The sequence below is a fragment of the Thunnus albacares genome, chromosome 20, assembly GCF_914725855.1.
Source record: "Thunnus albacares chromosome 20, fThuAlb1.1, whole genome shotgun sequence".
NCBI lineage: Eukaryota > Metazoa > Chordata > Actinopteri > Scombriformes > Scombridae > Thunnus > Thunnus albacares.
In genome coordinates, this window is record NC_058125.1 from 25,212,529 (window position 1) to 25,237,861 (window position 25,333).

Sequence of the window (25,333 nt, forward strand, 5' to 3'; positions counted from 1 at the left end):
ACCGACACACGGTGCAAGAATGCGACGCATGAAGCCGGACCTGTCCGACGGCGATTACATAACTCACCTCATCACTCATTCATTCACAAGCATGAACACACTCACTCACACACACACTCACAGAGCCTCAGAGACATTCCCCGGTGCTCCCTTGATACAACTGTTTATTTAGACATGAGAAACTCGGGCTGCTCTCCATCTTCTATATTTATTCTTCTGTTGATCGTCCCCTTTCTTTCTTCCTGCCAGGCGGCGGTTCAGTCACGATGTTGATTACCGCTGCTGGAGCACTTCCACGGACTGTGTTTGTTCATCAGCCGACACCTTATGTAACAAAACAAATACACCCAGAGACGGGAGAGCGGGGCGAGAAGGGAATAGGGGGGGTATAAATAGGTCTGTTTGTCCCCTGAAATGCACAAAGAAACCACTAACCTCTTTATTTTCTCTTGTGTGTGTGTGTGTGTGTGTGTGTGTGTGTGTGTGTGCTTGCTGATTATGACATCAGACGTTTTTTGGCAGTGCAGCAATGTTCCCCAGAATCCAAAGCAGGGTACTTTTGATCTCAACCAGTTTTCTAGTTTTTAAAGAAAAATCTACTTCAGCCTCACACAACTCAATAATCCACCGATGATGTATTTATGATCGGTCCGTTTCAATCCGTATCTCCTCCCTGCTAAGCTTTTCTTTTTTTTTTTTTTCACCTGACAGCCTATTTTTCTTCCCTGCACCTTCGTGTCATCCTGCCCTACTTCTTCCTCCTTCTCCTCTTTTTTTATTTTTTTAATTTTTTGTTGTTGTGGTTAAGTTTGCGAGGTGACTGTCAGCTAGCGTGCATTAGCAGGCGTCCCTCGTAGCAAGCAGCCGTGAAAAGATGCGTCCGTCCTCTCCCCTCTTCCTTACGCTTCTGTTCTCTTCTGTCCTCCTTTTATGTAATCACACGCTGTAAAATTTATTAACCTATTTAAACTTAAAACATTTATGTCCTTGCTGGCTTTTAATTGAACTAAATAAAGGCCTCTGGTTCCAGAAGTAAAGCAGTTTCAGCTCTTCTTCGTCAACATGAAACTCTCGTTTCAATCATCAGTGTAAAAGATGAACAACTGCGTTTGGAAACATCTGGTTCTCTAGCAGATGTGTGAATCTTCTCAGGCGTCACGATTAGTTTACGATTCACTCGTCAACGGTTCGATTGCATGAAACATCTCAATGTTTCACATCGTCAGTTTTCTATATTACTGCACACGGCTGCTGTAATCAATCTGAGCTCCAGTCTATAATATAAAAAGCTGCATCTTTTCAACAGCAGTGCATAAACGTTAACAAAAACACACACATGTACCGGCTCCTCGACTAGCTTCACTTGTTGACTCTGTTAACTCGGCTCTAGTTTCTCTGTAGAGTCATTTTCTTCACCTTCAGAGTTGGTCTAAGTTGTTGCAGTGTGTGTTTGTCTTGTTTGTTACTGCTGGAGTTCGTTGCTCCGCTAACGTTAGTCTCTGAGTGACGACGTAGAACAATAAACTCCAGGTTCGTCTCACAAAGGTAATTATTTAGTCATTAAATAAGAAAAAAAGCTGCAATTGCTGCCTTTTTATTTGAAGATGAATTGCAGGATAACTCCAGCGTTCGTCCTCACAGTTGAATTCTGCCTTTGTTGTTGCTGTCACGTTATTATTACATTTGTGAATCGATTCAGAATCTTAGAACTGAGACATTTCAACACCTCTATTCTTTAGTAAAAAGTTAAAAGTACAAGACTGAGACTGTCAACTAGAACAGCCAATCACTGAGCTTATAAATCGGTCACGTGTGCCTCTAACGGCGGGTGGAAGCTAAAGATTTTGGTGTTGAGAAACGATTAAAATCTGGATGTTTAGAGCTAAAAGAGGAAAGCTGGAGACGTCTGGTTCGTCTCGTCTTAAGTTGATTGATGAATTGATAAACGTATCTCTTTACATCAAGTTAAGGATAAAATATTTGTTGATTTCACTTATTTCTACCATGATGTTTAAGACTGTCCTCCTCCGTCTCCCTCTCATAACTTATTCCCTCTAATTTCTGTCTTCCTCAGTTCTTTGCTGCTCATCCGACAGTTCAGCTTGTTTCAAAGTTAGTAAAGAAAGTAAGAGACAGAGAGAGAGAGAGAGAGAGAGAGTGAGAGAGAGAGAGAGAGCGCTGCTGTTTTATAAATCACAGGGTTTTGCTGGAGGTGCAGCAGAAGTGAAAGGGCATCGTGGTCTGAGGGGGCGGCTGAGTCACCGCAGAGACAAAGAGACAGTATAATGACTTTTACTGTACGTTCTCTTCTCTCCCTTCTTCACTTGTTAACGAGGACTGAAGCTGCTGCTCGTTTGTGTTCTCTGGATGCGGAAACACTTCACTGCCTGTACGAGTCAATATTTTAAAAAAAAGATGACTACATATGAAGTGAAAGGTGTCGCTCATAGTGACAAACTCATTGATAATCATCACCTGCAGTTCTCCTCGGCTCTACGGGGCCTCTTGTTGTGTCTTTCAGCTTTTTTGTTTTGGTTTTCATGTCCCACGACTTTAGAAGCTCGTTTCAACCCGGACAGATGAAGTTAGCATCTATCTGGTGAACACAGCGTCACCAGCTGTTTAGCAGCTAAAGAGCTACAGATATTTGTCTCAGGAGTCAGTGGAGACTTAAACTGTGCCATATCGTATAGCTCATGATAATAACCATTTTAATGTGATAAAGACTTCGGTCATATTGCAATATTTACGGTATTGTGATTTCAGCTGTAACAACAGGAAATCAATCAGCAACTGTTTGGATAACAGTTTTAATTAATTAATTGTTTCCAGCTTCTTGATTGTGAAGATTTGCTGCTTTTCTTTGTTGTGTGTGATAATAAAAAAGACTATTTTCACTATTTTCTGACATTTTATATCCCAAACATATAATGAAAATAATCATCAGTTGCAGTTCTGGTTGTGATGTGTTGACATTGTAAAAAAAATAGAGTTATTGTGATCTAATTTTAAGGCCGTGTCACCTTTCCATGTTCCACCTTTGCATCTGAAACAAACACTAATATCACTCCGTGTCTGTTGTTTGTGTAAATTGTGGCACAAAAATCTGTTAAAGCTGCTGTAAAGAATGAAATAAGTCAAATCTGATAATCTTTTAGAAAAAAACCATTTGTCTTTGAACCATTTCTGGTTCTTCTTCTCTATATTTCTTTTTTTTTGTGATCAATAATTCACCGTATAAATAAATTCCTTCAAAAGGTGTTTTTTCTGAGTTGTGCTCATCGCAGAAGGAACTCGCTTGAAAAGCAAACTCCACATCGTAGCACCGTGTTTATCGTCTAACGACGTCATGATGCAACAGAACTCAGTTACATACAGAGAGATTTTAAAGGGTCAGTTCACCCAAATGAAAAAGACGCTGCAGCCCCCTGCAGATAGTTAGCTACACCTCCACGTGAGTGAGAAAATAGGTTTATTTATAATTTGGGTGAACTGACCCTTTTTTTTTTTTTCTTCTTTAAAAAAGCAATTAGCAGGAGCAGAGTGCCAGAGGTCAGTGAGTGTTTGAGGAGATGGAGGGAAAACAGTGATGAGTCCAAATCTGCTGCTGAGCTGAAAGAGTCAGCAGCCAAAACCAGGTTTCATATGAATAGCGACAGCAGGACACACACACACACACACACACACACACACACACACACACACACACACACACAACATATGAACCCCCCCCCCTCAGTGACTTGCTCTCCCTCTCTTCCACATTCCTCTATTTCATTCCTCCGGTCCTCGCCGTGAGCTTGAAATGAATCCTTGCTGGACTCCTCTTCCTCCCGGTTGGCTCAGCTGACTCTGTTATATGTGTGTGTGTGTGTGTGTGTGTGTGTGTGTGTGTGTGTGTATGCCCTAGTAAAGAGTGGTGCTCCGTCAGTATAGCTCATATCAGTGTTTGCATCCTTCCTGCTTCTTGACTAACCAAACCTGCTGTTGTTTTTTTTTGTTTTTTTTTTGCCCCCCCTCCCCCGTCCTCTTTTCCAGTCCATCATGGAGCAGTTCAACCCCTGCTTGCGGAACTTCATAGCCATGGGAAAAAGCTACGAGAAGGCGCTCACCAGTGAGTACACCGAACCTCCGATCTCTTGTTTTCTTTCTGTCTTTGTCCTGTTTTTTTTTTTTTTTTCTCCTCCTCCATCCTTCCTGTTTGTCCGGTCGTCCGGGCGACGGGCCAACTGACCCGACGCTTGGCGCTGCTTTTTATTATCCTCTCGATCAGAGACGAGCTGCGATGACGAACACGGATATTCTGTAGAGTCGTTGACGCCAGAATCCTCGTTCCTGACGTCTTCCGGCTACAGAAGAAGCTAGTTTGATGCTCTTGTCTCTAAAGTGACGGCAGTAATGTCGCCCTGCGTTATTTATTTATTTTTTTTCACTGAAAGACCTTTTGCGTGTCAGATACGACACTCTGGGTTTCATGTCATGATGTCTTCATGTCCTCACCTCTCAGCACCTTCATCGATCTTAAACGTCTTCCTCAACGTGTATGTCCTCTGTCGTTGCTTTTTTGTGGCTTGCACAGGTGTGATTTTATGGTTGTGTGTGTGTGTGTGTGTGTGTGTGTGTGCGTGTGAGAGGAAAAGAGAGAGAAAAAGACTCAAGGTTAAAGACAAAATGTGTTGGAAATGTCTTGGGGGAGCTAAGTGGAGCATAAGCCAATGGGAAGTGGAACAGGAGGAGTCGTGAGAATAACGATGCTCCCTCACGGGGCCGAGGAAAGGAGAACGGACGGAGCCGGTATCCAGGACATGATGATGATGATGATGATGATGATGGGGTAAAAAAATATATAAAAAAAAGCAGGTGGAGGGAAAAAGAGAGAAACTGACCTTAAGATGAAGCATAAATAGTAAAAGCATAATACTTTAGTGTCTCACAGACATTGATGAAGTTATTTCATGCTTCCTGATTAGGCTGGAGGCGATCTTAGCGTTGCCATGTCTTTTTTTTAGATAAGAGAAACCTCCCAAGCTCATTTATTGATAAGAAAATCTCTTCTCCGCTCCCGTTCTTACATGTCACTCTGCAGGGAGGAAGTTAACACGGATTGTAATCATCTTCAGCGGCCGGACTCTTCTCCTTCGTGTGCTCGGAGGAGGGGGGGGAAGACTCACACAAGCACACAAGACCAATAAAAGGAGGCCTCACTCCTCCAAGTCTTGATAGATAAGGCTAAAAATATCCCTGCGACTCCCTGAGTGGGGATTACACTTCATCAATGCCAGGCAGCGGCACACAGGCAGGGTTTAGAGTGGAGCGCTGCAGAGCAGAGCAGAGCAGACGGCCGGAGCATCTATTGTTGTCGTCGGGGGGAAAAAACGCCAGTGCAAAAACTAGAACTGGGGCGCCCAAGCAGGTCTGCTTTCCCCCCCAGAGACGAGGTGAAGACTGGCGGTGTGTGGTTTGTGGGATGTGTGATGCTCGGCCTGAAATCTTTTTATTGAGGCTTTATGTCGGAGCTGTGAGGTCGTCGTGTGTTTGTGAAGACGAAGAAGAGGCTACAAGTGTTTGACAGTAAACACTGATGTGGTTATTTTAAAAGGTCAGAAGACATCTAGCGAAGGTTAAAACTGGGTTACGTTTGGCCATCAGAGCTGCAACAATTAATAGATTCATTGACTTGTCGCCAACTATTTTGATAATCGATTCATCTTTGTTCAAATTCTCTGATTCCAGCGTCTCAAATGTGAATATTTTCTGGTTTCTAACACAGTAAACTGATTCGTCATCTTGGACTTTTTGGGAAACAATAATCAACACTTTTCACCATTTTTCTGACATTTTATAGCCCAAACGACTAATTGATTTAATTGAGAAAATGATTAGTTGTAGCTCTAATTTACTGCTTTTTTTAACTGAGTGCAAATCATTATTTTATTCGAGGCTACAACAAAGGAAAGTGACAAAACACAGAAAAAGAAGATATTCAATTAACAATGATATGAAACAGCAAAAAGCAGCAAATCTCCACGTTTTGAGAAGCTGGAACCGGGACGTTTCTGCTTGATTAATTATTTAAAGGACATAAATTATTAATCAATTATTAAGATTATATCAAGAACTTTGAAACACGGTCATTGAAACGCTGTCCAAACAGTTATACGTGATGTGTAGAATAAAAAAAAAAAATGTTCAAAGTGCAGTGTTTGGATGTGTTTGAGCCGTTTATAATCAGATCTTTGTGCTCGCTGGGAGGGAGGATGATGAGGAGGATGATGATTGATGTTGTTGGACGACTTGATTCAGAGTGAAGACTTGAAGACGGTCTGAGCTGATTTTAAGCTTCTTTTTTTTTTTCTTGTTTATGTTTCATTCACACTTGACACTCTGCTGCTCTGCTCTCTATCAGCTTTATATCACTGTTCTAATCCACTTCACACAACAGGCAGACCTTTCCTTCCTCCTCCTCCTCCTCCTCCTCCTCCTCCTCTTCCTTCCTTCTCTCTGCTCGCTCTCTGTCACTTTCCAGCTGACAGACAGCGAACCATCTTCCTCAAGCTAATCCTTCCTTCCTCACCTGGCCCCCTCACACCACCACCACCATCGCCCCCCCCCCCCCCCCCCCGGACATCGATTTTAAATAAGCCGTGCTCACCCAGCCGTCGTCGCCTCTCACCTCCAACCCCGCCGTCATCTCCCACCCGTAGCTTAACTGTAAGTCAGATTAAGGAACAGTAGAAAGAGAAAGAGGGTCTTCTGTCACTGTGTCGAGAGATTTACCGGCTTTTTGATAAGGGGGAGAGAAGTATGTTTACAGACTGATGCTGGACTCCATCTTTATTTTCAGAACTTTGCATAGGGACGGTGTGGATTTCACTCAGCCGCGACTCAAAAAAAACCCAACTAGATGTGAACTTTGTGGGATGTGGGGGGGGTAAATACTTTGTCTCCCTCTTCTCTTGGTGTCCTCCAGGTTGGTTCAAAGCACCCATCAATAATGGCGGCTCTGCAATAAACTCAGCCCTCATCCATGTGTATCTCCCGGACCGGACATGTGTCCTCGTGTCATCATGGCGCTTGTCGGTCCCTTGTCGGTCCCCCCCCCCGACCCTGACCCGCTTTAATTCACCGTCACTGCTGCTCGTCCCACTTTTGAAGCCTGAGTCACTGTTATGTCTCAGCCGGCGTCTCTGGCCTATGTGTGTGTGTGTGTGTGTGTGTGTGTGTGAACGACGACGACGCAGAGCAGAGAATAACGGCTGCCATGTTTGAATCGCGTAGCGCTTTGACGTCATCGCTGTGGAAGGTACAGAGTTGTTTTTTAGGGGCCTAGTGGTATCTAGCCATGTAGATGAGTTTTTTTTGGTAGAGTAATGGAAGTGTCAGTTTTGAAAGTAGCACAAATTAATCTCCTTTCACCTCCAGGGTGATGGTGAATCTCATTAATTTTAGTATTGAATCCACATAATTTTATGTCAAAGCTACAGTATCTAGGTTGAGCTTCACATACTGGAGGTCCTGGAGTTGATAAGCCTAAAAAATATTGATATGATTTAAATCAATCAAACTTTATTTATACGTGTATGACCTTTCAAACAAATCTAATGCAATTCAAAGTTCTTTACAAGCGGTTATAGGATGTTAAAAATAGATTTAGACTAATGCAAACTAAAACAACTAAAAAGCAAAAAAAAAGTTAACTGAATAAGACAGAGATCCCAGTATTTGTATCTGTATCTGTATTTGTTGAGGCAGCAAAATTATTTGTATTTGTATTCGAATAAAAGTAGAAAGAGGTTTAAAAATCCTGTTTTTGTTTTTATTACACTTTTAATTTTAGGATATTATTATGATTAGTGAGCTAAAACATTGCAGCCAGACTCATAACACAGAGACAGCACACCGTGTAACATGTAGAAGAACTTCAAATGAGATTATTACTTCGCATTTTCCATTTATTGCCTATTTTTTTTTACAACCTAACTTTGTGGAAAGAAGAAGAGGAACAACAGGTGATGGAGAATCTTTAAGAGCACTTTGCATGTGTCAGTAGCTCAGCTTTATCTCTGGGGAACACCCCCAATAAATAACTTTTAAAATATTTGTATGAAACTAATATTAGTATAAAACCCACTATTTGTGCTTTGCCGAATAACGTATTTGTATTCGGGCACACCCCTACTAGAGAACAAGACCAACAAACGGTCTACTTGTGATCGGATTTTACCTTAATCAGCTGATATAACCGATTATATAACGACACCGATGGTCTGAACCATCTAAATACAACAAACCTGATACTTGAATCATTTTGTATGTTGCTAATAAAAATGCAAGACGACAGAAAATGTCTGTTGGTGTTTAGATTAGCTAGTTCCCAAGTTTCAGAGATGTCTGTATGGCTAGATACCATCAGGGGCAAGTTAAAATGTGGGTGAAGAAAGCATTTTAAGGTGTAGTTTGTGAGATTTAGTCTCTGTAGCTTTCTCTCTGTACTTGTTTCCTGTAGTTGCCTCCATAGAGCTTTTTTCTTTTTCCTGCCTGGTCTCCATTTTTCCGCCTGTCGCTCTTTATTTCCCATGCCCAACCTTACCTCTCTTGGGGGTGGCTGTAGGGGAGGGTTGCAGAGCTGAAGAAGAAGACCTTCTGATCTGATGCCCAATGCTTCCATGTTTCCAGGTGTCACATACGCTGCAAAGGGCTACTTCGACGCTCTGGTGCGGATGGGCGAGATGGCCAGCGAAAGTCAAGGCTCTAAGGATCTTGGTGAGTCCTCGTAGTGGTTGTAGCGCTGGCCCCCCTCCCCCAACTGGTAGGGCTGGGGGGGTGAGGGGGGTGGGGGGGGTGGGTGGGAAGGGGGCTTGCACAAAGCAAGATGGTGGATGGGATGGCTCGGGGTTTGTTGAGCATAAGCAGCTGATGACCGACCTGAAACCGGACACACACACACACACAAACACACACACACACATTTTTTTCCAGGTAATTTAGTGCTTAAAGACAGAGCATTAGTCCGCCTCTCACTGCACACTGGAGATGATTTACTGCATTATCAACCCCCCCGTTCCCCCCCAGTCCCCCCCCTCGATTCTTATACTCGAACACATTCTGATTTGGGAAGAATTAATTTCTTGCCTGTTCGTCACAGCACGCCGATTTGTTTAATCTTTTGTTTCTTTTCTCACATTCAGGCTCTCCGGTTGTTGTTTTTTTTTACTACAATGCACCACTGTGTGCACATAAAACATTCACAAATTTGTCATTTAGCATTTTGATATTCACAGGAGGCACTTTTGTTCTCCATTCATAACAAGCCGTCAACAGAAAATCTCACACACACACACACACACGGCGTGTTGTCTGGTTTCAGTTGGATCAGCTCTGGTTTTGCTCATTATCTTTTTGGGTTTTTTTTTTTTTTTTGCTAATTTGCATAGGCGAGAGAGTTTCTAGCTGATACACAGTTAGGAACATCTGTACGAAGCGAGTGAGCGCTCTCGTGCAAAAGTTGTGTGATTTTTAGTCGTAGACGCAGTTCCGGAGGAATGTGACGAGTAGCGCGCGTAAGAACCTCTTCGTGACTTAAGATAGCAGGCGTGGACTGAAACGGCAGAGGAAAGAAAGAAAGAAAGGAAAGAAAGGAAGGAGGGAAGGGAGGAGGGAGGGAAAGCTGGCGAGAGGAGGAGGAGGAGGAGGAGGAGGGGTAAAACAGGGATATATATGAGGCGAGTGAGGAGGATTTCAAAGCTGCATTCATTATTCATGGGAAGACCTTTTTTGGAGCTCCCTCGCACTTCTCCCAGAGCTTCATCATTTCATTTTTCTCTCCCCCCCCCCCCCCTCACCACTCACCACTCACCACCACCACCTGCGTCACTTTGAGTAAATACTCAGTTGAGCTTGTCTGCCCGCTCTAATTTTGAATAGTGAAAAGCTCATTACCGTCCCTCCGCTCAGCTTAAACTCGCATAATTCTCACGGTGATCTCGTCCCGACCACTTTAAAGATCACGGATGTTTAAGGCTGAGAAGGTTTTTCTGCTTCTTGCTATAATAATAATAATCCTGCAGCTTTTTTTTAATGAACGTACACGCCTACGCTTCATCTTAAAACATTCAATTATTAAGCAGCACCTCAGAGTACAACTGAAAGTCCTTTGCACACCAGTACCCCCCCCCCCCCCCCCCCTCCCTTAATTTGCATGTGAAAATGCTAAAGTAGATGCAGAATCATGTTCTGGAGACGCTTACAACTCCAAAATTGTTTGTCTGTCATTAATTTTTTCTTTTTTTTGCATCGGCGTCCTGCAAAAGAGAAGAACTCGAATGCTTGCTTTTGCTTGTGGGGGGGGGGTGGGGAGTGCAGCTGACTTAGTGTTGCAGGTTTTTTGTGCATACCAATGATGCATATAAATAATTGCATATAAAAAAATGTTACACTTGGTATGCAAACTCCTTTTTAATAGGAAATCCCATCATCCATCTGTCCATTTCCATCAGCCTGTTTTCTAAGCTTCCGTTGTCTTTTTGTCTGCATGTTTGCCTGTATTGTGTGTTTTTTTGGGTTTTTTTTTGTTTCTGGCAGCCTAAGCATGACTCAGCAGCCCTTTAACTCAGCCAAACCTCTCCTCCTCTCCCCTCCGCCGCCGCCTCCAGTCAAATGACAGACTAGGCTGAGCAGAATGGATTGATGCCGTCTCCGCGTATCAGTAGGGGCTCAGAGCAGCTGTGGTCTGTGCAGCCTTTGTGGATGTTTTAGCATATTCCGTTACTGTGCGTTGAGCCTGGTGAAACGCAGGAGAGAAATGTTGTACAGGTCGGATTTATAAGGTCAATCTGCAGGACTCTCATATTATTACATAGCTGACAAAGTTTCCGCCAGGTGGAGGATTTGTTTATGGGTAAGATCATGTGATATTGGGAAGCTCACATGCTCATTAAATATGAAGCCTGTTTCTCTCTACAAATGCATATTTTCACCAGACCTTTACATGTATATGTCTTGGAAACAACTAGAAAATGATACAAGATAATTTCCCAGTTTCAATCTCTTTATGTGGATTCATTGATCTGTGATGAAGTAATCAGCCTCCCTCAGCCTGTTACTATATAATAATAATGATAATAATAAGAGGATTTTTCTTTTGTGTAGGATTTCTTTATCTATTTTTGTCCAGAGGAGGTCAGAGAAAGCCTTCAGCTTTGTTGTTGTTGCACAAAGTGAAAAAATTCTCAAGCTTGCTACATGTATTAATTAGCAGATAACAAGGATTTTGTGTATTTTAGTTGTGTGTGTGCAGAAAACGTGTGTGTGTGTGTGTGTGTGGCTGCACATTTCCTGAGCCAGCACGTGCCTGTGGCTGTGACCAGTGCTAAGGCCACAGATAAGGGAGGGTGTGTGTGTGTGTGTGTGTGTGTGTGTTTGTCAGGGATAATCACTCGCCCAGGGTTTTACCTCACACTTCATAATTGATGAAGACTGCAGGCAGATTTGTAAAATCGGCCAACTTGTAATTGTTCATATAATTGGGTTTTGTTGAGGGGGGGTTGGGGCTGGGTGGTGGGGGGATACAAAGCTGAATTAACAGGCCCTGGACTTTAAACTCACACAGTGAATTCTGGCAGAAAGTCTCTGCCTGTCGCTGAAACAATGCAATTAATCAGAGCATTAAGATGAACGGTAGCTAATGGCATTAGCACATGAGCGGAGGATGTGGAGCTGCACGTGACGGGGTGAAACGGGGAGAAGACGGAGAGTTGGGTTTGAGAAAATGAGGGGAATCACTGGACTGTTGATAAATGATCTTACACATTAGCATCACTGCTAATATCCAGACTGAATGGATGATATCGTCGCTGTGTGATGTGTTGATCATGGCTTGTACAGAGAATTATCAGCGACTCTGCAGCTCCTCTCGGCTTTACGGAGCTTTATAGTGAGTTTCAGCTCGTTGTTTATCTGTCCGGCTGCAACTTTACTGCTTTGGTTCACTCTCAGCGTTCTCATAGTGTTGTTTTGGGCCGCAGCAGACAGCTGTTTTCAGAGAAAAAGCTGTTAAAAGCCGCTGTACACTACCTGCTCAACACCAAACAGACACAGTTAGCTGTAGACTAGCCAGATATTTCCCTCAGGAGTTGATGGAGAGTAAAAACAGAGCTAAAAGAGAGTGAATGTTGGACTCACATTCACCAGGTGGTAGATTTTTTTTGCTGCCTCCAAGTGGCCAAAAAAATCTATTAATGCAGGTTTTAAAGATATTATAGATTACTTGATAAATAAGTCAGCATAAGACCTTTATATACCGAACATTGAGGTGGAATCATGAGTTGTATTTGAAGTTTTTAGATGAATTTTGTTCTATAAAGTTTGGACTGAAGGATTTCTCTGCTGTTCTGTGTGAGTGAGTCAGTAAATTGAAACTATGTGCAGTTTTTCCTGCAGCATAATTGAACATAGTGAACGTAGCTGTGCAGGTATGAGAGGTATCTGTTTCTGAGTGAAGCGGACAAACAGGTACAGCAACCTGCTGTCGCTTCCGGAGCCTGAGGATCCACAGACTGGTGTTATTTTAGATTTTATTAACTGAATTGAATCCTGGTCCAGAGTCTTGTCATATTATTTGAAAACAAAACAAACATGGCGGTCAAACCCAGGTTAATGTCATCATTTGTTATGATGAGGTGTTTTGTGATTCGTCCTGGTGAAGACTATAATATAAAGATCATGGTCAGCATATAGAGGCTTGAGGATCTGAGATGGATCTAATGAAGACATATAAATATTATTTATCTCTTTTGTTTTGTGCTGTTGTTAAAAATTATCCCTGTAAATAATTCTGGGGCATTATTTCATTATATCCTTTTTTTTTTTTTTTTTTTTTTAATATTTTGACTTGTTTGTCAACACAGGAAAAGCACCTGTTGAATTTAGTGATGGCTGCATTAGATGAGTCAGTTGCAGGTCTCTGGTAATGTGTCTGCTGGCGCACTGACATGGGATAATTAATGGAACGGAGCCATTGTTAAAGTTATTTACACCTGTTGCTTTTTCCTGCTTTTTTGATAAGTCAAAATGTCGGCGGTGGCACAGTTATCAGCTCTATCATATTGTAAAGACTTAAGCTACAACAATTAGTCTATTAAAGTAATAATGACAAACACCGGCTTCTCAAATGAGAGGATTTTATGTTTTTTATTGTCACGCTGAGCTGAATATCTTTTGGTTTTGGGGCGGTTGGTCAGAAAAAACAAGCATTTAAAGACGTAGACTTGGACTGTTGGACGTTATAACAACATTAATCATTATTTTCTGACACATTTTATAGACAAAAAACAATTTTCTCGGTTAATCGGTTAGCTTAATTGATAATGGAAACAACAATTAGTTGCAGCCCTAGTCAAGACCAGGCTATACATGTTGGTTAACACGTGGCGATGCATTGATGGAAGCTCGGTAGTTTCAAACTTCGCCCTTAAAATCTCAGATATCAAATAAGCAAAATCAAAATACCCATTTCATTCAGTTCAGAGCTGGTTCTTAACTCCAGGTATCAGTAATGCAGTTATCTGAATGAATCAAACTGCAGAAGAAGAAGAAGTCATTACATGCAGGCTTCCGGTGTTTGTGATTATAGCTTGTTACTTTCATTAGAAGTTTGGCTGTTTGCTGTGTAACTTTAGAAACTGCAGCAGAAGCAGGGCAGCAGTTTAATGATAGATTTAAGCTGCCTTCACACAAACACACACACACATAGTTACACGTTTACTGTACATACACACACCCTCACATGCCGGAGCAGGCGAGTGCTCATACTGAGTAATTAGTACATGCAAAGAAAAAAAAACTATCACACGATTATTATCCACTTCTGAGGCCCAAAATAAACTGACTCACATCTCCTCATGGGGACACTTGTTCATGGAGAGAGAGCGGTGTTGTTTATCATTTTGCACAGCTGATACCACACAGCACAGGAGGAAAACGATGCCTCGCCGTGTTTCATTCAGTTATTCTTAATTTACACGATGCCGCATGACTCCCCGTGCGGAGAGAGAAAGAAACGAGATGCTCTACGACTGCAGAGAGAGTAGAGAGAGTGTCATCCCACTCATCCTACTCCTCTTTCACTACTGCTCCTCTCTCTGTGTCTGCGAACGCCCCTGCATTGATGTGGGTGCTCAGGCAGCCCCTGGGAGAACACGCCAACTCTCTGCACACATTTCTAAAAATAGATGAAACGAAAACGCCTCGACTGGAGCCGCTCCGAATGAAGGAGAAGGAGGAGGAGGAGGAGGAGGAGGAGAGACTGAGTACGATGCTCGATGCGCGCACCAAAAATGGCTCGTCGGTGATGTCAGGACGGCTGAACACGACATCATCTTTCTTCCGTATACTAAATATGGACATAGTTGTGAGAGGGGGGAGGGAGGGGGGGGAGGAAGCTCCTGCAGTTCCGGTTCCCCTCTCTGACCATATAAGGTTCAAGTCATTCAGATGCAAATTCGGGCAGAGGTGGTACTCACTCTGTTCTGTGCTCTGGCATTCAAACCTGAAAGGAAGAACAGGCAGACTGTCTTTATATAATCTGTGAATGGCTGAATTTCAGTATCCTAGATGCAAACCTGTATCTCTCCATACATGCTCTGTCCTTGGACGTTACAGCAGTAGCTTCTCATTCCTATCATTTAAAATGGAAATAAAAAGTCTGAACAGTGTCACAGTCAGGCATGCAGTATGTGGTTTAACAATATGGAACAATATTCATATAAGGAAGAAGATTTTAAAAATGTAATTAAACCTTTATCTAGCCAGGAAAGCCTCACTGGGAGGACTCATTAGGTGAGTCTAGTCTTCCTGGGATCCCAACAACAACAGCAACAATGATACAAACAGCAGTTTAGAATCACATTGATCAATAAAACAATGAGTAACTGACTCAGAAAAGGTAGACAATACCAACTTACAATGACAACAAAATTGTCATAAATAAAATACCCATATAAGACAAACTAGAACCACTTAAAGTGGCACCTTGGAGACAAAAATCTCATCCTGAACCTTCCCTGTGATGACCTCGTCCACTCTTTTGTTCATTTTTTTTTACCATTATCGAGTTATCCAACGTCCTCTACTTCCTCTTCATTCCTAAGGCTCGTTGTTATTTGTTTATTACAGATTTTCACAGAAAAATATCAGGATTTTTTTTTTTTTTTTTTTATGAAAGGGGTCCATTTAAATTAACTTTCACCTTGATTTTATGTCTTCATGCCCATAATGTAACTGTCTGTCTGTAGCTGCAAGATGACACAGATCAGTAAATAGTCCATTTTAAAAATTGGTGGCGCCAAAATTCATCCAAGTACTGCGAGTAAAACCTTTTAATCTGGATTGTTTTGTCAGTCTTGATCTTTTTTTTTTTTTTTAAAGAAATTAAAATAATAGGGCTGCAACTCTTGATTTATCGTTTGGTCTAAATATCCCAGTTTCCCAGACTCCAAGGTGAAGAAGGTCTTCACATGTCTTGTTTTGTCCGACCGACAGTCTAAAACCTGTAAATGTTGATCAATGTTGAATGTTGAATGTTTGATCAATCGATTGTTAAAATAGTTACCCATAAATTACCAGATATTTTATTGAAATTGAAACAAACAAATTATGACATCTGATGAGTCCTGACCAACTTTCACCAGAGCTCCTTCCATCCTGCCAGGCGTAACCATAAGTGAATTAACAGCATGTCCACATATTTTATACTCAATTTTTTAGCTTTAATTAAATTTTCCCTCCATGCCTGCCCTCTACTAACTCATCATCCTCTCGTCTATTCCCATTGCCGAGGGCTGAACACACTTTAGCGTAACATCCATCTCATTAAAACAATTTAAGGTTAATTCAGATGGCCAAATTTGAGGTCCAGGAAACAATTAGCCTTTGGATAATTAATTCATAGGAACAAGATTTAGAAGAGTGTTCAGGCCTTCGAGGCATTTTCCTCCACTTCATCAGACATACTGTGAAAGGATAGCAGGCTTTCACCGATGAGAACAAGGCTCAGATGCAGATATTAGACACCAGCAGGGGAGAATGTAATTCTGATGGGTCAAATAGACAAAATTTCCTTCCTGCGGTTCAGTATTCATCAGTGGATTTTACTGTATAATTTTCTGCTCATTTGGCTCTCAAATAATAATCCTTTGTCTCGGAGAGAGGTGACTTAAATCACCGCGCTGTCGTCGCGGCAGCTGGATGGCAGCAGGAGAAATTAGAGCAGTTGCTCCTGGAAGCAGAGGTAAAGAGAACAGGAGATGAAAGCAATAATAAAGACTCATAAACAAGGACGGGGAAGCGACATCCTCTGTGACACTATGAGGTTGTTATTGCTGAGTCACCGAGCATCTCTCAGGGAAATTCTTCCACAATATTGGCTCTTGTTTTCCCTCCAACTGTGATTTCAACTCGCTTGAAATCTCACACTACTCACTTTGAGGAAAAACGGGTGACCTTCTGGTGACCCTCGTTTTTCTTAGGCAGCACAGGCTGAATTTCCCCTGAGCTTCAACCCCAATTTGAATTCAGCCGGCATTCACTCTGTGTGGAGGGAAATTGCAGCGAGAGCACTCTTTCAAAGTGTTTCTTTTTTTTTTTTTATTATTCTTTTCCCCCGGCCTTATCATCTCACCATCTTGCAGTGTAAAAACTTCTACTCCTACGCACATTATCCACCAGGGGACGGTTTCTGCTGGTGTCCGACCTTAAAAAGTCAGGGTGAATGTGGCGTTTTTAATCATCAGTTGATGACAAGTCTGAACAAAGTCGGAACTACTTTCTGAATATTACCGAAGTTTAATTGGCTTAATTGAGTTATACAACGCTGAGAAGCGTTGTCACAGTACAGGATGATTGACGTTTTATTCATCTGCATGTGCAGGTTTCATCTCAAGGCAGTCGGATGGATGGAAAACTTTTAAATTAGTCAAGTGAGTGTTTATCTTTCTGTGCAGGGATGTGCTCAAACTCTGTGGAAAAAAGCTGCACCTTTTGTCTTTGAAGTGTTTAAGTTCGTTTTTGCCTGAAGGTGGCAGTAGAGTGGCTAATAACGTAACCAGAGGAGCTTTTAAGCCAATCAGATGGGCAGTTGGGGCAACTTGAGGGGCACCTGGTCCAAGCAAGCTGGTTTCTAGAGGGGCAGTTGGGCCACCTGTACTGTAGGTGTGCTTGGGCCAATCGTATGGGCACTTTAGTAAACTAAAGGGGCAGTTGAACAAACTGGAAGGGCCTCAAGTACAAATGGGGCATGTGGGACAATCAGAGAGGTACCTGTAATTTAGAGGGGCAGTTAATCCAAGCAAGGGGGGTTACTAGGGCCACCTAGAGGTGCGATTGGGCCACCTGTTTGGTGTACTTTGGCCAGCCAGAATGGCTCATGCTGGGCCAATCATAAGGGCACTTGAGTAAATTAGAAGGGCAGTCGGGCCAACAGCAGGGGCCCAAGTGCTAATGGTGCACATAGGCCACCCTGAAGGGTATCTGGGTAATATAGAGGGGCAGATGGTCCAATTGGCTCATTAGGGCCACCTTGAGGGGCAGTTGGTCCACCCGTAGGTGTTCTTCGGCCAGCCAGTGTGGCACATGGGCCAATCATAGGGGCACTTGGGCCGACTAGAGGGGCAGTTGGTCTGACCAGAGAGACAAGTGGGCCAACCAGAGAAGGGTACACGGGTAAGGGTTAGATGGATAGTTGGTCCAAAGGGGTTACTCACCAAGAAGGGCACGTGGGCCAATCATAGCACTTGAGTAAGCTAGAGGGGCACTTGAACCCATCAGAGGGGTAGTTTCACCAAACAGAGGGGTGTTGGGCCACTGACAGGGGCAGATGGGGCAAATTAGGGCAGAACTGAAGCATGCAAGAGTCCTGTTAGGGCACAGACATATCATGCTTAAACTAGCTACCAACTAATAAAAACAGGCATTTTGATTACTGTATACTGTGTGTAGTAAACCGTTTACCCAATGCATTAAGGGGTCGGCCCCAGCTGAAGGATTAAACAGGTCAATAAACTTATGGAATGAATGGACATAGTTTGGTGGAGTTTTCTTTCTTTTACTTTTTATTTTTGGTCTTTTTTTCCCAACCCTTTTTTAATTATTAACCATTTTAATTTCTGTCCAGGGTCAACTTACTATTTAATTGCCAAAACCCAAGTGACCAGTCACAGATGGGAGACGGAGCTATCCGTCTGTCTGCGCGTCATCAGAGCAGCTTCACTGTACAAATTTAGCTTTCCCTCGCTGTTTCTGCCCTTTTAGAAAGTCCTTGTCCTCGACTCAATCTGAGAGGTGAGGGACGACACAGAGAGAGACGTAGGAAGAAAAGAGAGACGCATAATGAAGAAAGAGACAAAGGAGGGAGAGGCATGCAAGCCAGAGAGCAATGTTCCCGGCTCGTTAGCAGCCTTCAGACAGTCTCCGGTCAAATCAAAACCTTGCTGCCAACAGAGCACCACAGTCCCGAGCACTTTGATCGCCCCCACCTGCCATCCATCACTTCACCCCACACCACCTGTCTACAGCTTTTCCTCTGCCTCTATTTCATGTTTCTATCTTGAGTGTCACATTCATCAGCGCTCTCAAACAAGCTGTCTTGTCAACAGTGAGCCTCATGTCTTTTTGTGTTAGTAAGGTCACGAAAAGATATCATGGAGGGTTTGTATAGTGTTTGATTTTACAAATTGATGTAACAGCGTGTTAATGTGGCTTTAATAACCTGTTAGGTACTATAAAATGTCCTTGAGCTGTCGCATTGTCCTTGATGTGGGGATCCAGCCAAATGGTGACTTAATGATGCTGATAATAATGTGAAACAGGCTCTAACCAGAGGCACTGCAGAATGAACTGGCTGCCAAACAATCCAGGTCACACACACAAATATTTTGTATGATATTCATGAGACAGCAGCGAGAAAAATCTAACAAGGAGCTGACAAGTGTTACCATGTTCAGTTTGGCATGTTATAAACATTTAGAAACTGGGAATCCCAAATGGAAAAACAGGCATAAAAACCTAAAAAAAAAAAGTACTTTAGATATTATGTATCTAAAGCCTGATATATCTTATTCCTCCGTTTTTGTCTGAAAACCATTAAAAACACGTCAATGAGCCACCCTGCTGCACTGGGTGACATGTTCCTTCGTTATGAAGAGTTTGGTCGCATTAGTTTTTTTAGAAATGGCTCCAAAGACTAATAATTACTCACATTAATCACATTTTCACTATAATAATAAATGATCATTTTCAGTCTCCAGAGAGTAGTTCTGTGTAAGGCCATACTTATACTCAAGTTATGTACGATGCACAATGTAGCATAAAGTCAAGAGGTTGTGATATGTAGCACAACATAGAACCACGTTCCCGCACATGCTCAGTGATGTCTGCCTTACACAGAACTACTCTCCGGAGACTGAAAATGATCATTTATTATTATAGTTATTAGTCTTTGGTCTAAATAAACTCATCAAAGAATATATCAGGCTTTGGATACACACATACAATACTTGCAAGTAGATAAATTCATCGTTGGTTTGGCTCTACACATGAGATTTGTTGACAAGAAGAAAAAATATCTTTTAACTGTTCATCCATTTTGGATTCTCAGTTTCTGAATGTTTATAAGATTAAAACATAGTAACACTTGTCAGCTCGTTAGCTTATTGACACCACGCTGTAGCGTGAAGCTGTCAGTGAATTCATTGCCTCTTTTTAGTAGGTGAAGTGATGTTTGTAAGCCTCTAAAATCCTTATTACAGCCTGATTTTAGACCATGTTCAGTTTAAAAAAATTCTTGCTGATTTCCCAACGTTGGACCCAATTCGAGGCCAGAAATGAGGAGTTTAGATGCCAGAGTTATTATTGACCAGCTGGGGTCCATGTGGGTTTTGTCAAAACACAAAAAGCTATCCGGTTTTTATCTCTGTCTTTTCCCTCCATGCCTCCATCCGTCGCTTCCAGCTTGCATCTGCTTTCTCACATAATCAGTCTCCATTTTGCACCTCATCAGCCACCCTGGAATGATTATGTATAGCCGGTCATTCATATTGATCTTCTGTGGCCTGATTCCTTTTTTTGAAAGGATTCATTTTTCTTCTCAAAAACACATTTATGACATGATTATGTGTGATTGTGTCATCAAGTTGTAAGGATTTGTGCCGTTATTTCAATTTATAACGAGGAACACGGTGACAGAAAGGACATTTTAGCCTCTATATTACCGCCAGCACAGTGAGGGGTTTTATATTATCATGTTGGACCGCAAATACACAAAAATGTAGATAAATTGTTCTTGTAACTGCAACAAAAACTTGTCAAGTCATTCTGTTGTCAAATAGATGCTAAAAATATAAATACTATTAAGGCTATTGTGTCTGCTTTTTTACAATTCGTGTCCTCGGGTGTGTTTTTACGTGCACGCGCATGCAGCCGCAGTTAAAAGAAATTAAAGACCCAGAGGAGCACAACAATAACGGTGTCAATCATTCGGCTCTGAGGAGGACAAATCTCCCCGCAGCACGTTGTACTCCCGCCACTGCAGCTTTCTGGGGATTAGAGCTGCTTGTGTTTGCTTTCAGGCTCCTATAATACAGTCCCTGCAGAGACACACACTACATAAAACACCTTCCACCGTATGGCCATTAACTGCTCTCTCTCTCTCTCTCTCTCTCTCTCTTTCTCTCACCCTCTGTTGAGCTCAGGAGTCACATGGAGAGTAGCCGGGGTAATAAACTCAGATGTGAGTGCTGCCCTTGGGTTAGCCACACTGAGTAATGGGCCTCCTCTGGTGCTGCAAGCAGAAGTGCTCAACACATACACACACATACTGACCGCTTGTTATTTGATGGTTGAGACCAATTTTTTTTTTTCTGAATGAACTTTACCCCAGTTTGACTTATCAGGGTTGATAGACAAGTCCTTATTTCTCAAATTTAATCCTGTGAGCTGTATTTTGGAAGCTGTTGTTATTCTAATTTCTCCCCACGTGTGCCGTAAACCTCTGAATCACAGACTTAATGATGGATCTTGTAAGTATTAAACCAACAAAATGCCTTTTTATTTGCTTAATTGGGCTATTTTTCCTAGGTTGGTAGATGAAATGGCCCTACACTCAGTTAAAACCCTGTCTTTAGTTTCCACACTGGCATGCAAAGCCAAAAATCCTAATGAAAGTCAGATTAAGAGGGAAAAAAAAAAGATTTTGTGACTAGTGGACAGTTGTACGGAAGCTGTACTATCAGTTTGTGAGAACCTTTTTAGTAGACAAATGCAGCATTTGTGTGTTATTTAATTGATCCGGACCTGTGCACTCTGTGGGTGCGGACAACAATGTGCTTTTACTCCCTTCTAAGCCTCAGATGTTGTGATCTGCTCTGATTATCAGTAAGCGGCTTAGTTGTGGTGGTGGTGGGTGGAAGTCCAATATTTCACAATACAAGTGAGAGGTGGTGGGAGGTTTTTTTAGATTAACGAGTGCAATGAAACAAGAACATCCAGGAAGTTGGGGATCTTCTGGTTGATGAACGCCTGCAGGACAAATTCATCGGCTTAGGACAAACTGATAGATGTGCACTGCGAGACCTGTTGGAAGTTTCTCTTTCAGTAGTTAGGACTTTAAAGGAAACTTTGGCTTCATTACAAGTTTGATCTTATTTTCATAGTTTGCTAATAATAACACTTTAATCAGGTTAATCGCTGAGATCTACGGATATGGCGACATCGCTAAGCAGTCAGGCCTTGACGTTAGCCAAACTTATCCTAATCAAATCTCAGTTTACAGGCTGATTTTCTGGTTCAACTTTGACCAACTGGACTTGAATGTAGTTTTTCTGTGCAGTGACTGATTATTGCCAACAGTTCAGACCATTAGCGGAGGTGGGGGTGTTCTGTGGCGGTCCTTGATGTCTTGATGCCACTTAAAAACCCAACAATTTCCGGAAGTTCTTGATCGCACAGGCAGGAGTAGGGTGTAGTTATAGGTAGCGTATGCCTACAGCTTGGTCAAACTAAAAGTAGGACTGAAAGGGAGAAGATTCGCCACCGTGGGAAGAAATGCAGGAAGCAGGAGGCTCTGGCCACACTGATAAAAGATGACCACAGGAAATGTTTCCAGGGATGGGAGAAGCGCTGGGACAAGTGTATCGCATCTCAAGGAGAGTACTTTGAAGAAAGGTACTAATTAAAGGTTTATAATGACATGATTTTTGGGTCCCCCCTGATTAAAAACGCTTTTGTTTTTGAAAAGATCCTTGTTGTTAATGGACGGGATGTATTGTACTAGTTGCAGCCGCCCCAGACAGCAGGGAAGATGATGCAGAATTACGCACCTTTTTATGTCACTTTATGAAACTACTGGGCGGTCAAACCCTAAAGGGAACCGTCAAGACACCCAAGAGAGTTTAAAAGAGAAAGTAACCTTACAGTATGATTTCCCTGCGGATGCTTGAACCAGTGCCTGTGCTTCAGGTGCATTCACTCTGTTTTCCCACCTGTCTCCTGTTGTAGTGATGTCACAATGTTCCCAGATCTCGGCAGTCACTTTGACGAGTGATTTAAAAGAGATGAAAATAAACTCAAGCTGCAGTCAACCAGAATTAAACTAAAAAAAAAAAAAACAGGCAAACATTGAAAACGGCACATTTTTATTGGCTGCAGCAGCTGGCAGCGGGGTGACCTCTTATCGACCATCTGCTCCACTCGAGTGTGAAGTGGAGAGACTCTGAAGCTATGAGTGCTGAACTCTGACCTGCCGGAGAAGGAGAACAAGCGAGAAGACCGTTCCCCCAGCGGGGATCAATGAAGAAGAACCTTAATTAGTCTATAGATGATGCACATCTGTTGTAAAAGCCAGAAATAAATGACAGAGGCTCTGTTTTATAGAAGCGAGCATAGCGTGAAGTGTAGTTAATCCTACGGCTATATTTCATCACCAGCTCAACGGCTTCATATTGGCAGAGCGAGAGAGTGAAGTGAAGATGGAGCGAGGATGAGAGTTGACGTCCCTCTGTCTCTCTTTGTCTTTGTACAGTAACTGATCTGCAGGGGCACTTGAATCCATAAAGGTTATTATTGTGTGTGTGTGTGGGTTTGTTTGAACCATGGGCTTACGTTTGGTTTCAGAAGTAGGTTTCAATGAAGTTGAGGTTATTAAACCTCATAAAAAAAACCTGTATGAATGCAATTCCTACATTTATATTTTTGTATCCAGTTTTGCAGATAACACATTTTAATTGGATTTCAGTAAATATCTACATTAATAGGCTAATGACAGTTAGTTTCAATGGTTGTTAATTTTATATTTGCATTTCTACAAAAAAAGTGCCCCGACCCTTTTCTGAGTTCTCTGCAGTTGCAACGTCTTTGTACTTCGATGGACAGAAAATTAATCAGCAATTATAATTGTTTAAGCAATATTTCAAGCAGGAAAGGCAAAAATGAATGTGGTTCCAGCTTCTTAGATGTAATATACTTTCTGGTTTTCTGGTTTTTTATGATAAGAAACTGAATATCTTTGAGTTTTGGACTGTTTGGCCAAACAAAAACAAGACATTTGAAGGCATCATCTTGGACTCTGGGATCTTCTGACATTCAATAGACCAAACTACTCATTGATTGGTCTAGAAAATAACTAATAGATTAAGTGATAATGAAAATAATCATTAGTTGGCAGCCCTATACTTGCTGCCCTGACCAGCATCTGCAGACTTTCCACTCACACACACCAGTAACCAAGAGTTAAAGAAACCAGCATGTAGCCTGAGAGGCAACACCCAGGGCATAAACATTATAGGAAGCAATAATAATATAATGATAATAATAACTATGTGGAAATAGTTTTGCTTGCTTTAAATTGTTTTTATGTGTTTTCTGTATCAGTTTGATTAGTTTTTGCATTTAACAACATTCAGAAATACAAAGTTTTATTGTATTTGGACACAGTCTGCTAAGATATAGTAAGAAATGACACATATTTAGAGATATTAAAAGGGACAAAAATGAAAATACACAGAAAACACAGTCCAATGATGTTATATTCTGTGGAACAATACCAAGATACGCTCTTATTATCTGTAAAAAATAATACCCTATTAATTCCACTCTCTATTAAGAATGTTTTTTTTATAAAATGCTGTTTTCTGACACTCCTCTGGGATATGAAAAAACAAGATCAACACCTGTTTGTTTGTGTGTGTGTGTGTGTGTGTTCAGTAGCCTGTCGATGGCCGGTGGCTGTTTGTTAATAGATCGGGTGGCGTGTATGCGTTGGGCGCCCTCCAGGAATCAAAGGAGAGTTTGAAAGTACACGCCTGTGCATTTATCTGCCTCACTGCTCCTAATGCCTCGTCCCACCACAGCCAAACACTTACACGGTGTTATAGCCGTCGCTGCATGTTCGTTAGCGAATGGGTGGAGAGGAGGCGTAGCTGTCAAGACGAGAGCATTTTTGTTATTGTGACTCCGGATAAAACTGCTGCATGTTTCTCTGTGTTCTACGCGGTTTATCTCGATATATATCAGTCAGGATGATCTCACACACCAGTGGTGGAAGAAGTACTTAGTGACAAGGCTTTATTACCAACTGGGCCCCAAAAGTCCAGGTTTACTCCATATAATTTGGGTCCTCCATCTGGTGTGTCTCTGGTCTTGAAGAGGGACTCTGTGTCCAAAAATCTACTTTTAAGACTAATTATTTTAGTTTATATTGAGCTTGTTTGTTGTAAAGTTGTATTTTACCACATTGCACACACAGAAAACTAAGGGGAAAAGTAGTATTAATCCATAAAAGTATTTCATGCCTGCAACCGATTATTGTTTTCATTATCAGTAGGTCTGACAATTATTTTCTTTAATAATCGCTTCATTGTTCAGTGTATAAAATGTCCAAAAATTATGAAACATGCTAATGAAGTTAACATATTCAGATGACTTATTTTGTTCAATCAGAGACACAAAGATGTTGAGTTTACCATGAAAATCTCAGAAAACGAGCACATTTTAAAAGTTTTTTCCCCTAATATTTAATGTAAAATGTCATGCTACTAAGTACATTTAGCCATTAGATGAATGTATTGGAGGAAAAATAAAAATTGCACTTAAGCTAAATCTTATACTTGAGTAAATCTACATGCCACCTGTGCCCCCCCACCTCCTGCTCCGACCTTTCCTAAATCCCATCTTCTCCGACTGAGTCTTGTCAGCATGACCGCAGCACTTCCATTAAGCCCATTAATCCCCTTCTGACAGCCCACTCTCACAGTGTACCCCCCCCGCCCCCCCCCACCCCGCCCACTGT

At 41.9% G+C, this 25,333-nt stretch overlaps 1 protein-coding gene across 7 annotated transcripts in view; it reads left to right on the forward strand.

Moving 5' to 3' along the window:
* The window catches only part of baiap2b (BAR/IMD domain containing adaptor protein 2b), a 91,328-nt gene that overhangs the window by 20,016 nt on the left and 45,979 nt on the right, over nt 1–25,333 (forward strand). For 6 of the 7 annotated variants that reach the window (XM_044338175.1, XM_044338174.1, XM_044338178.1 and 3 more), the window contains exons 2-3: nt 4,039–4,114; nt 8,677–8,763. In XM_044338175.1, coding sequence (XP_044194110.1) covers nt 4,039–4,114; nt 8,677–8,763 — 163 coding nt within the window. The remainder of the gene's footprint in view (nt 1–4,038; nt 4,115–8,676; nt 8,764–25,333) is intronic. The other variant, XM_044338176.1, reaches the window with a different exon arrangement.